The 14037-nt window shown below is 42.3% G+C and overlaps 1 protein-coding gene across 1 annotated transcript in view; it reads right to left on the bottom strand.

Annotated features, from left to right (window-relative positions):
* Window positions 1-14037, bottom strand: part of VIPAS39 (VPS33B interacting protein, apical-basolateral polarity regulator, spe-39 homolog) — a 1635849-nt gene that overhangs the window by 197819 nt on the left and 1423993 nt on the right. Inside the window, exon 17 of the mRNA XM_044074687.1 lies at window positions 89-178. Within this exon, the coding sequence (XP_043930622.1) occupies window positions 89-178 (90 nt within the window). The remainder of the gene's footprint in view (window positions 1-88; window positions 179-14037) is intronic.

The following is a 14037-nucleotide window of genomic DNA, read 5'->3' as shown; positions in this document are numbered from 1 at the left end:
AGAACTGTGACTCCACTTAGAAAAACACTGAAAAATAAAATGACTATGCCCAGTTTTCTGATTGCTCTTTGGAACTTATTTCACTTACTTTGGTTGTAAACAGGGCATCCACATCAAACCAGGCTTTGAGTTTGGCTCGGGATGCAGTAGCAGTTAGCAAGTACTGCTTCTCAGAGATCTGAAAAACAAAAGCAGATATTTTGTCATAAAGATACCACAGTCAAATGTTTTGCAGTATATATCAGAAGAGGGTAAGAGCTTTGTGGTCAGACAGAGGCGAAATTTCTAATTCTTTGTTGCTTTTTAATGCACCAATGCTAAGGTATGTTCCATTAAATCAAATGAAACTTCTTTGGACCCTTCTTGCTATAGCAAGAAAAATCATTACCAGAAACTGGAAATGTAGAAATATCCTCTCTTTTAATGAATTTATCTCTCTTACTAAGATTATTTGTAGCAGGGAATTACAAACAGCTTTGTTACGTACCTCAAATGTGACTCATAAACAAATTACATGGATAAAGCTCAAAATATTATTAGACAAAATGTAATCTTTATTGAAGACTTAGCAACTATTTTGGACTCTGTATATAGTTTGTGTTAATACACTGCTTCATTACTTTTGAAATTTATGTAATTGTTTTTACTATTTGAAAACCAATAAAAACAATTTAAACAAAAAAAAAAAAAAGAAGAGGGCAAAAATTCTTTAACTGTAAATTTATCAGACTTTTCATAACTCTAGTGAAAGGCCATAACTTTAGTAGGAAAAAATATATGTTTAAATAATTAAACATGTGGCACAGGAATTAGTAGTACTTTAGCAAAAGACTCAGCATTCAGCAGCATCAGATTAATAATGGAGAAGGTCATAATGCCAGATAAACAAGGGGTCAGTAATAGCTACTTCTGGATAACTTCTTCCTCCAAAGTTCACCAAGCTCAGAGACAGCTGCATAAAGTGAGGGAAGTTTGAAAAAAAAATGAGATGTGGTTTCTCAGCAGAACAGCTCTCCATTTGGGGATTGTTCTTCATAGACCTCATAGCAGTATCATTACAATATGCCAACATTAAAGCATTTTTAAAGAACCTTTCTTTTAAGTACCTCACATGTCTTTGCTTCAAATATACTTTTGTCTGGGGCAGAATATGGTTGTCTAGGCCATGTCATCCCAAATCAAACTGTTTAAATGCTGCTTTAAACAAAATAAATTGTTCCAAATGCCAATCAAACTGTGTTTCAAAATATAAATTTTTGGGAGGAAAATACCACCACATCCTCATTCAGGTTGCTACACCACCCCTGCACCTCTCTATTTAATATAATCACTTCAGAGATCCCTGCACCTCAGATGCAAGAAAAAATCCTCCTCGATGACCTCAGTAAATCAGTGTGGAATTATAAGGTGAGCCATTACTGCACAACTGATTAAAATACAACAGGACTGATCTCAGAATATGGCAGTCAATATGGATACAAATTAAAGTAGTATTAAGAGTGATAAGGAATGTTAAAATAGGTATGCCATCAGATTTTACCAGATGTAGCCTGACTCTGCTTTGCAGAGGGATGGAGCCTTTACTGCAGCCCAGGAGACCACGGTTTCATTAGCAGCACTTGCAATGCAAGAGCCAAGTAAGGAGGGGGAGAAGTGAAAGGGAGTGGCCAGATCACCTCTGTCATGGGGGTTGTAGATGGTAGTGGATGCATGGGGGGGGGGGGGGGCAAATAGGCAAACACAATTTCTCCAGTGGAGACTGAAGAAACTTCTTCCTCTGCTTGACAAAAGGGAGAGGGTCTGCTTGCTGGCAACATCCCTTGTGGACATGACAGACAACCAGTGTGGCTAGCAGCCCACTGCATGTCCCCCTCCAGATCCATGGGAATAAAGGGTTAAAATGAAAGCCCTCAAACCACCCTTAACAACTGTCTAAATGTTAGCCCACATATTCAACCCTCACTCCAGTGATGGGGAAACCAGTCCAATTGACTGGGAGGAGGCTGATGGTCAACAGGCAGTGGGGGGGGGGGGGCTAAGACTCTTAAAAAAAGTTTAATGAAATGTTAACTGTGTGTTGTGCTGAATTCTTTTTGTTTTGACTAAGCTCATACGTACGTCACTGAACTACTAAATATACTGACTTCTTCTTCTTTCGGCTTTTCCCGGTTAGTGGTCGCCACAGTGGATCACCTGTCCGCTCATGATTGGCAGTGGAGTTTTACAGTGTTCATTTATTCACTGCATGCATTTTATTTATTCCCCTTAACTGTGCAGATGAGATCATTTATTCAAAAGCAAACAATAAAGGGATATGCACAATGCAATACACCAACACGAGTAAAATGTGTTTCAAACCTAACTCAAATTGTGAAGCAATACCTGAAGCTGGTACTGTTCAATGCTAGAAATCTTAAAAAAACACTCCACTCTTGGAATCCTTCCTCTTCCTGCAGAGTGTAGACATCTGTGTAGTAAGAGAGACATGGCTTAAAGTCGTGGAGAGTACTCCAGCAATACAAGGTTATAATGTCTTTCACACCTTTAGACTAGCTACTGCACAGGAGGGAACAAAAGGTGGAGTAGTCTAAGTCTATATTAAAACCGGCCTCACATACAGACTACTTAAAGTGTACAACCCACTGGAACTCATATTATGTGCAACTCACCATAAACAGGGTATTGTACCATATCCTTGCAACCTATAGGACCTCTCCCAGGAAACCCATACTACCTACCTCAATGTACTCATCATTCAACCCAGTACGATATTCATGGAGGATTTCAACTACCCCCCTACAGACTGGGAATCCTACACCACTTGTAATACACAAACCCAGTGATTCCTACATTTCATTAATACCAACACCCGGGAACAGCTGGTCTATTCTCCTACCAGGGATAAAAACAACCTTGACCGTGTACTCACAAACATGGGGAAGTGATGTTCCTAACTTAATGTAATGTCCTCACTCATCAGATCTGACTATAAGGCAGTACTGTGTGAAGCAAAACTGAAATCCAGGGACCCAGCAAAACCAAAAACCTTTAGGAACTATTCCAAGACTAACACAGCTCTACTAAGCCACACCTTGGCTAAATTTCAAGCATCCAAAACCCAGTAAACACCACAGCATATGCTGAGCTATTTACAGAATCTCTGTATGGATGTATTGATAGCTGTATACAGTGAGCTGTGTCCATTCATATTAAGAATAAGGCAAACTCAAAAGACAAGCCACCCTGGTGGAATCACAATATTAATCAGTTATACAACAAAAGAAAAAAAAATTGGCAAAGCATAGGAAGAACAAAGCCATGCATACATACTAAAAACCCCCTAATCAATCTAAACAGGCAGCTAAGAGGGTAAATTAATACGTCAAAGGCTAAATTTGAAGAAAAATAGCTTCTCAGGCAAAGGACAACCACAAAGCTTTCTACAGCTATGTTTGTAACCTCAGGGGAAATATGCAACAATGCACATAACTTACAGTAAATGGCATCACCCACACTGAATGAAATAAGAAAACAGAGAGGAAAAGTTGAAAAGACGATTAGTAATGGAGAATTTAAAGAAACAGAAACTGAGGTTATGGATTACCTGAAAAGTGAAGGCTATAGTGTACAAAATTTAACTTCAATAACAACACAACAGGATAGAGCAATGGACACCCAAGTTAGAGGGAAAACAGTGAAGCAGAAAGGATCTAATCAGTTGACATATGAAGATACTTTGGAGCCTCTCATAGGAAACCAGTACACAGGTTCATTTGGAGCTAACACAGCAAGGGAAAGAACAGGAAACTGTGGCAACTTTGAGACAGTCAATGCCGTGGAGTGATAGGCCAGTCAGTTCCCATATGAAAGAGCAACGGATGACACAGAGTGAAACTGAAGTGAACATGGCACAGGAAGAAGCTCTGGAACTTTCTATAGAATGCCCATATGAAATGGCAACCAAAGAATGTGCCCTCAGTTTAGAAGAAAATGATCTAAGAGAAAAGTTACTTGATTTAATAGAGGACTAGACATATTGATATCAATGAAAGAAATAAGACTTCAGAAGGTCAATAAAAATCCCAAAAGTTAAAAGTTTGATAAAACAAATGAACAAAGTAATTAAGACTGTCGATAGAGATTCATGCGATATAAAAAGAAGTTATGTACTCCCCAAAACGTTCCATGTTTGTTGTCCATAATCTCACCTTCTTTCTTGCTGGTTGGGTTCAGAACCGAGCATCGGTTCTGACTCAGCCTTATTACTACAGCTCGAGAGCTTCCACTGGCTCGAGGTTAAACCCTATCCCATGATGCCCTGGGAAATAACCCAGATCTTGTTTGCAAGCTACTAATAACAACAAAGCTTTTACTCCAGACTAAATACTAATCATCCCTAGCCTACGTCTTGTGAGGCAAGAAGGGAACCAGAGTATAGATGTAGGCAATCCCCAACAAAAAATACCTCTCGATCCTCCAGGAACAAAGGTAGGGGGAAGGAGGGTGGGAAGCAAAAAAGAAGGCGAGATTATGGACAACAAACATGGAAAGTTATGGTGAGTACTTAACTTCTTTATGTTACGTTGTCCTATCTCGCCTTCATTCTTGCTGGTTGGGACAGCGTCCCCAGCTCCTTCTTTCTTGGGTGGCTCAAGGGAATAAGCTCTTCATAACAGTGGAACCAAAGGATGCTCTGCTCTGGGAGGCCATGTCTGCTTTGTAATGAGTGATAAAGGTATGGGTTTGACCCATGTGGCTGCAGCACAGATCGAATCCATAGGTAATCTGGCCTGCAAAGCAACCAAAGTTGAAATTACTCTGGTTGAGTGGCCCATAATCCTTCCTGGCAACTGTTTATGCTGAGAAATATATCCATAGGAGATAGTGTCAGTAAGCCATTTTGATAAAGTAACCTTTGAAACTGGCGCACCTTTCTTGCTGTCCAAGAAGGAAACAAATAGCTGATCAGATTTCCTAAACTCCTTGGTTCTATGCAAATAGAAATGTAGTTGCCTGTGTACATCTAACTGGTGGAGTTTGTATTCTGCCTTGTTGCCATAATTTTTAAAGAAGACTGGCAGGTCAACAGATTGATTCAAATTGGTCTCCGAACACACTTTGGGAAGAAAGGATGGATGAGTTCTAAGAGATACTCTGTCTTTGTGAAAATTAAAGTAGGGAGGGTGTATAGACAGAGCTTGTAGTTCTGAGACCCTCCTGACTGAAGTGATAGCTGTCCAAAACACTGTTTTCCAGGTAAGGAATTTCAATTGACAGGAGGAAGCTGGTTTATAAGGAGAGAGAATCAGTGAACTCAGTACTAAATTGAGGTCCCAAGGAGGTGGTGGTTCGTTTATTGGAGGTCTTAGTAGGAATGTTCCTGTCAGGAAAGCGTTACATAATCTGTGAGACATTATCTTTGAGTCCATGTCTCCTACGTGATAGTTGGATATTGAAGCCAACTGAACTCTTACCATAGCTGCAGCTGCCCCTTGATTGAAAACTTCTGCTAAAAAATCTAAAATTGTAGTTATGGGGGCTGTAAAAGGAGCTACATTATTCTTGGAATCCCAACAAGAAAACCTTTTCCACTTATTAGCATACAGACTTCTAGTTGCAGTCTTATGGGATGAGACCAAAATGTGATGCACTGCAGGGGATATGTTTGGAAGCCTGGCAAAAATTGGAAGTGGAGCAGCCACACTGTCAACTTGCGAGATTGAATGGAGGGATGAAGCATTCCAGATTGGTGAGTCAGAAGATCCAGTACTGGCTCCAGGATCCAAGGCTCCTCCTGGAGATGGGGCCATAGGAAGGGGAAAGTACAGTTGTGTACACTTACCATAAATGTAGATGTTTGAGTGTATTCACTGTTGCAGTCATTACATTTGGGTAATCTGCTGGAAGGTTGCCCTCAGTCGGCCTGAATTCCAAAGTCTTGGGTCCTGCATTGGTTACTGTCTCCTTTTCCATGACATCAGGTCATCAGGGGTATAAAACAAGCAGCTGACGCCATTTTCTTTAGTTTTTCTTGCCCCAGATGTCAGGTGCCCCCAAAAAAGGTAGCAAAAAAAAAAATATATATATATATATATATATATATATATATATATATATATATATATACTGTATATACATGCATCAATACAAAGTTTACCTTCATCTACAAGCAAATACACCACATAGGTTGTAGAAGATAGAGAAGGAAAGATAAACTCCAGAATGAAAGGGGGATGGCAGGTGGGTAACCTGGACTGCAACAGTGAATACACTCGAATATCTACATTTATGGTAAGTGTACACAACTGTACTATGTTCTTCCTGTTTCACCAGAAAGGCTCATCCAGACTCTGCTACACTTTGCTGTGAAGGAAAGGTTAGTTTGCTTTTATTTTTTGTATTACTTTTCTATATTTTGAATACTGTAGTTTGTTTTCTTTACCTTGTGTTTTGCTTGCATTCTGTTTTAATAGCATATTAAAAGTTCAAAAGAGACCACAGCTCTCTCTGTTCTGAGTCAGGCAGAAATACCAGTCTTTCTAGTTGCCCGCCTCTTATGTTAATCTGACCATATATCTCATTTCTCTCTACTTTCACTGGCTTATGTGAGTAATCACAAAATCATCATTTTTGAAATCCCACCCCTTCAATTATTTAAATTTATTGGCCATCCTACAGTATTTCATAGTACCAAAATACAAAAGTGCCCACCCCTTTCAATCCATCTTGCTGTTTTAAAAATAGTAACTCTCCACTAAACCTTAACTTTTTAAACAGGTAAAACTCAAGTTACCTACTTTCACATCTAACTTCTCTAGTGCACACTGCAGAGTGCACTCTTTTCAATCTTACCTTTAAGCATCCCTGTGACTAGCACTTTCTCTAATACCTGCTGGAAAGCACTAGGAAGCCTTAAACTCATACAAACACTGAACTCTCCTTGTTAACAAGGAGAAATTAATAGTAGGCACTAAACAGCCTATAATTGCAAAGTACCTTGCTAAGAAAACAGCTCCTATACTTTACAAAGAAAAAAAAGCCCCAAACCAGGCATGTCCAAGGGTCAGCTTCCGGTGATTTCTCCTGTCCACCTGGTGAATCTGGGCATACTGGGGCAATGCAGCAATTGCCTCATGTACACAGACAACCCTCTCCTCCTACCACCCAACACTACAACCTGTGAGAGATGCACTTACATAGCCAAAATGGAAGCAAAGCTCTCTCCACCCAAGATTGTGCTAAACAGTCAAGAGGAGAAGGTTAACACCCACACTACACCTCAAGCAACACATAGCCCTTCTAAACCCACACCACCAACACCCACATATAGCAACACTAAATCCACATATGCAGAGGCCCTTAACTGTAACCTGCCCAAGCAACAAAGACCTCTGAAGCTGAAACGCAAACAAACACCAATCACAACCAATGTGTCACATAGTTCACAACACCAGTGTGCCACCCAGCAACAGCCCCTAAGGCAAGACAATGTACCTAACACTTTAGTCATAGGTGACTCTATAGTCCGGCACACTGATGTCCCTCTCACCAGGTTGAATAAGGAGAAAATTACAGTCAGCTGCCTGTCGGGTGCCAGGATCCGCCACATAACGCATGCACTCAAGTCACTCCACAACAAGTACAAATATGACTCTGTCATTGTCCATGTTGGAGTGAATGACTTGAGACGTACCTCCCTGGACTACATGAAAAGAGACATGGAAGAGCTCTCGGATCATGTGGCCCAGGCAGGTATGACCCTAGCCCTGAGTAGCATCCTGCCTTCGCCCAGAATGATACCACAATATAAGGATAAAATGATTGACTTCAACAATTGGCTAAGCTTATGGTGTCATTCAAAGGGGATCCAGTATCTGTCTGCCTGGGATGACATGATTGACAGACCACGATGCTTTGCCAGAGATGGTCTGCACCTGTCGCCCTGGGATTCAGGTTACTGGCTAAGGCTCTTGCCACCCTATAGTGCCTTTTTAGGCAAACTTCAAAGGACAAAACCACCACCGTAACAGGTACAAGCATGCAAAATCTGAAGGTAATGCTACTCAATGCTAGAAGTCTAAACCTCAAAATGCACTCTCTCGAGGCACTCCTAAAATGGAGAACATCGATATCTGTGCAGTAACTGAGACCTGGTTCAAGGCTCCAGAGAGCACCCTGCAATACCAGGCTACAACTCTTACCACACTTTTCGCCACCAAACCAGGACCGAAACACTAAAGGTGGAGGAGTGTCAATATTCACCAAGGATATTCACACCACCAGGCTAGTTGGCCAACACAATGTGTCTGAAATTCTCCAAGTGCAACTAACACTAGGTAAGACTGCAATCCAAATTGTAGCTTGCTACAGATCCCCACCATACCCCAAGATTCTCACTACACCTTTCTAAACATACTGGAAAATATTAAGATAGAACCAAACACCCTAATACTGGGTGATTTTAACTACCCTGCCATTAACTGGGAAAACTACTCATGTCCCAACACCTTTAGCAACGGTTCTTGGAATTCATAAATTCCAACGCCCTGGATCAACTAATCCATAGTCCTACCAGGGCTCCAATATCCTAGACCTGGTCATTACCAACATGGGAAATCAATGCTCCATACCTATGGTCACCCCCTCGTTAGTCAGGTCTGACCATAAGCTAATCACCCTTAACATCCACATCCCACCCCCACCCCCCAGTAAAGAAACCACCATAAAAAACTTCTCCAAAGCCAACTTCAAGCTACTCAAGTCAGAAGTGACAAACTTCATGACACCCATGCAGATGGGAACTGAAACTGCTGAATCCTACACTAAGGCACTGTACGAGCACATCCACTCATGCATGAATCGTGCCATCCCAAATAGAACCAAAATGCTCTCATCCAAAACAAGGAAGCCAATCTGGTGGTCCCCTGCCATAAACAAACTTTACAACAAAAGGAAGAAACTTTTGCAGAAAAGAGGAAAATCCCAGGATGCAAAAAACTCCCTTACTAGCCTCAGTAAGAAACTGAGATGCCTCATAAAATCCTCCAAAGCTAGTTACGAAAATAAAATTGCCAAAGATTCCAAAGACAACCACAAAGCATTCTATAACTATGTCAAAATCTAAATGGCAATGCTCAGATCTGCTCTGAGCTAAAACAGAATGGCATTAAATATACTGATCCAAAGGATATTGCCAATATCCTGGCAGATCGATTCAGTGCCAACTTCACCCCCTCTCACCCCTAAATGGCCCATCTCAATACAGGAAGATTGCCAAATTCCAGTAATAACGCCACACAGGTACAAACGCACTCTCTAAAGCCAAGAATACAGCATCCATGGGACCAGATGACATCCCGGGCTGTGTACTACATGAACTACAATATGAACTGGCACCTCACCTAAGTGTCATGTTTAATCATAGCCTCACCTCAGGTTTCGTGCCCACTGAGTGGCAGAGCTACAGTTATCCCAATCCACAAGGGGATCCACCTTGGATCCCGGAAACTACTGTCCCATCAGTCTGACAAGCCTTATCTGCAAGGCCATGGAGCGTATTATCATGGAACTTATAAACAAAGACATTGGCAACCTTCAAACACTGGACCCCACCCAGTTTGGGTTTGTGAAGGGCCGATCTTGTCTCCTGAACCTGATTAACTTCTTTGAATCAGTCTCCAGAGCCATGAACAAGGGTAAGGTGGTCCACACAGCCTATCTAGACCTTGCCAAGGCCTTTGACACCATCCCCCACTCTGGAATCATAGATAAACTTACTAAGTTGGGCATTAATCCCTATGTCACCCAATGGGTTGCTAAATGGCTTACTGATAGAACCCACACTATAAAAGTAGCTGACTCCAAATCCAGCTCCAGACAAGTGACAAGTGGAGTACCTCAGGGTTCAGTCCTGGGGTTGCTCTTGTTTGGCATCTACTTCTCTGAAGTACAGGTCAACACTAAGGGACTCTGGCTAACAAAGTTTGCAGATGACTGCAAACTGGGAGCCATTATTGAATCCCCAAATGATGTGGATACTCTACAAAAGGGCCTTACAGAAACAGATGCTTGGTGCCAGAGCCATGGGCTCAAGCTCAATGCCAAGAAATGTATTGTTATCCCCTTTGGGAAAAAACATGTATCCATGAATTACCATATAGGTGGCAGTACACTAAACACAGAAAGTGTGATAAGAGACTTAGGGACACAGGTGGACAGTGGTCTCACCTTCGATAACCACATCGCCACAACAGTCAGGAAATCCTTCTATGTGGCACACCTCATCACGAAGGGCTTTTCATCCAGAAAAAGGAGGTCATTGTCCCACTGTACTCATCCCTCATTAGACCCATTATAGAATACAACGCCCCATTTGGTATGTACCTCTCAAGACATCTGCAACAACTGGAAAGGCCTCAGAAATACCTCACTAAAAGAATCACAGGCCTAAAGCAGATGCCCTCGCTGACCGCCTTAAAAAACTCCAGCTATACTCTGTCGCATATCGTCTACTCAGAGGCGATCTCTGCTTAACATACAAGGCCATGTCAAACCCAGAGCTGTTGGACATGCTACACTTAAAGAAATCCCAATCCGTCAGAGCTACACGCTCCAGGGATCTAAACCTTGTCATCACAATAAACAAAACATGCTGGAGGGATAGGTTCCTGACCCAGAGACTCCCCAGACTCTGGAATAGATTGCCCATACATATCAAGCAGAGTGCCTCTTTGGACCTCTTCAAAAGGAACCTTGACGACTGGATGGGAGAAAGGAAATTCACCCCAGGGATCACGTCAGTCGCTCTGCTAGACAGGGGTCCAGGAAAGTAAATAATTTGGGAAGAAATAGCCAGGGAATTGTTATGGCTAGGCTTGTATAGGCCCTAGGGCTGATAGCCTAGTACCAACCTATGAACCTATGAACTGTTGCAGTCATTACATTTGGGTAGAATCCCAAAGCTATGGATGGGAGGCTGGAGCTAAACAGCATTAGGTGCGGCTATAAGGCCCTGCAGAACTGCAGTGGCAAAGCCTGCCCTAGAGAGGCAAATGATAATGCTTTGTAAAGGTGTGAACAGAACTCCAAGTAGCAGCCTCTAGAATGTTTTTGGTTGGTACTCCTCTGAGAAAGGCTGCTGATGTAGCTGCAGCTCTGGTGGAATGAGACCTAATGCCCTTGGGCACAGGTATGCCATGGTGTAAGTAGCAGAAACAAATGCAGTGGCTTATCCACTTTGAAATAGTCTGCTTTGAAATAACCTTTCCTTCTGATCCTGCAGCATATGTCACTAGTAATTGCTCAGTTTTTCTTACATCTTTATTCCTGCTCAAGTAGAATCTTAGCTGTCTGTGTACACCCAAGGAATGCAGAATTCTCTCCCCCTTGTTCTGTGGATTTGGATAAAAGGTTGGCAGATGAATAGTTTGGTTAAGAGCCACACTGGAAACCAGCTTAGGCATAAATGACGGATTGGTCCTCAGAGTCACCCTGTCTGGGTAAAATATAATAAAAGGCTCCACAGCCATGAGGACCTGTAGCTCTGAGACTCTTCTTGCTGAAGTAATTGCTAGCAGCAGAGCTGTTTTCCATGATAAGAACTTTATATCTGCAGTAGCAGCTGGAGGCAGGGTGAGCTTTTCTAACACATAATTGAGGTCCCATGCAGGTATTGGTGATCTTCTGGGAGGCCTTACATTTTTGGCTCCTCTAAGATACTGCTTTAGTAAAGGATGAGAAAAGATTGGTGGCTCTGTATTGTAATGAGCCAAAATGGCAGAGGCATGGATTTTTATTGATGAGAAAGACAGGCCTTTGTCAAGCATCTCAGTCAAGTATTGTAATATCTGAGGAATATTTGGTTCTGCTGTATCAGTTCCTTGTGCTTGATTCCAAGCACAGAATCTCTTCCATTTATCAGCATAAGATTTTCTAGTACTAGGCCTTCTGGCTTCCAAAATGACATCCATCACAGCTTTACTGAGAGGTGTTGTTTGCATAACTACATGATCAGCCATGTTGCCAGGTTCAATGTTTGGAGCTGATTGTGCAGGATCTGATTGTTTTGCTGGGACAGTAATTGAGGTCTTTGAGGTAAGGTCCAAGCTGGGTATTGAGACAAGTTCCTTAGGATTGGGTACCAGTATTGGCGGGGCCAGTCCGGGGAAATTAGTATCATCTTTGGTTTCTCTTGTCTGACTTTTAGTAGGACCTTGGGAAGAAGAGGCAGAGGAGGAAAGGTGTAAACTGATAGGTTTTTCCAACTGAAGGATAGGGCGTCTATTTTCCATGCTTGTCTGTGATAAGTCCTTGTGCAGAATCTTTTCAATTGATAATTTTGAGGAGAGGCAAATAGATCTATGTCCGGGCTCCCCCATTTCTTTGTCATCATGCTGAAGACTTGTGGATCTAGTTTCCACTCGTGAGGGTCCATAAGGTTTCTGCTTAAATCGTCTGCCAGAGTGTTTTGTCTTCCTGGCAGGAATTGAGCTTGAAGATGTACTTGGTAAGTCAAAGCTGTGTCCCACAGTGCCATGGCTAGTCTGCAAAGGGGGTATGAGTGCGTGCCCCCCTGCTTGTTTATATACCACATAACCATGATGTTGTCCGTCTTTATCAGTAGTTGTCCTGGATGAAATAAGTCCTTGAAGGCTGTCAGGGCATTTTGAACAGCTAACATCTCTTTTTGGTTGACATGCAGATGCATTTGTTTTGGGGTCCATATGCCCTGAATGTATCTTCCTGCCAGGTGGGCCCCCCATGCATATTCTGATGCATCTGTTCTTAAGGTATGGCTGGCAGGGGGTAGAGTGAAGGCCCGTCCCATGTTTTGGTGACATGCCTTTGCCCATCATCAAAACTCCTGTTGTAGGCAGGGAATGACAGGGATTATTGTTTCCAGACTGTGAAAATGTGGACTCCATAAACTTTTTAGGTACCATTGAAGTTTCCTCATATGCAGTCTTGCATATGGAATCAGTAGGATGCAGGATGCCATGCACCCCAAAGCCTGCAGAGTTTGTCTTGTAGATAACTGGGTTTTTGTTGCCATCAGTTTGAAGTAAGTAGTCAGTTGCCTTTGTTTGTCTGGCGTGAGGAAAGCCATCTGGGCAGTTGCATTCAAGCTTGCACCCAGGAATGTTATCTTTTGAGAGGGTACCAGTTGTGATTTCTTTTCATTTATTGTGTACCCTAGGCATGTTAGAAGCCTTTTCACAAATGCCAGGTGCTGAAGAAGAATGTCCTTGTTCTCTGCTTGAATGAGACAGTCGTCCAAGTAAGGATATATTTGTATACTTCTTTGTCTGCAAAAAGCAATTACCGGTGCCAGGCACTTTGTAAAGACCCTGGACGCAGTAGATAAGCAAAAGGGCAGTGCAGAGAATTGGTAATGCATTAAGCCAGCCTTGAAATGGAGGTATCTTCTGCACGATTCCCTTATTGGGACATGCAGGTATGCCTCTTTTAAGTCTAATGTCACCAGCCAAGCATTCTTGCCCAGCATGGGCAGAAACTGCTGCAAGGTCAGCATTTTTAATTTTGGAATGTCCAGGAATGTGTTCAAAATTGATAAATCCAGTATTGGCTGCCAGGCCTTCTCCTTTCTGGGTACCAAGAACAGTCTTGAGTAAAAACCTTGTCCTTTTTCCTGTTCTGGTACTGGCTGAATAGCCCCCACATCCATGAGGGAAGTAACCTGCTTCTGTGCCTCTGCCCATTGATTTTTTTGGCAGATCCGGCCAACCGTTTGCCACTGGCAGAGTATGGAAATGGAATCTGTATCCCTGTGATACTATGTTTAGCACCCACTTGTCCTGGGTTATTAACTGCCAATTTTGAGCAAAAAGTGCTAATTTTCCCCCTAAGGGTGCTGCCAAACGGTAAGTGCTTGGTGAAGGCAGAGGGAAGTCATTGGGACTGTTTTCTGTAGGGTTGTGCTTTATCTCCTCCAGATTTGGAGGTAGAAGCACCCCATTGCTTTGACCTGTAAGAATCTTGTGCCTGGTATCTAGAACCTTTAGGGCACCTGGATTTGCC

This window comes from Protopterus annectens, chromosome 6.part0 (genome assembly GCF_019279795.1).
Source record: "Protopterus annectens isolate FY-2018-M chromosome 6.part0, PAN1.0, whole genome shotgun sequence".
NCBI classification, from domain to species: Eukaryota; Metazoa; Chordata; order Ceratodontiformes; family Protopteridae; genus Protopterus; species Protopterus annectens.
Note: the sequence above shows the minus strand (reverse complement) of the source record. Positions and strands in the feature narration are given on the sequence as shown.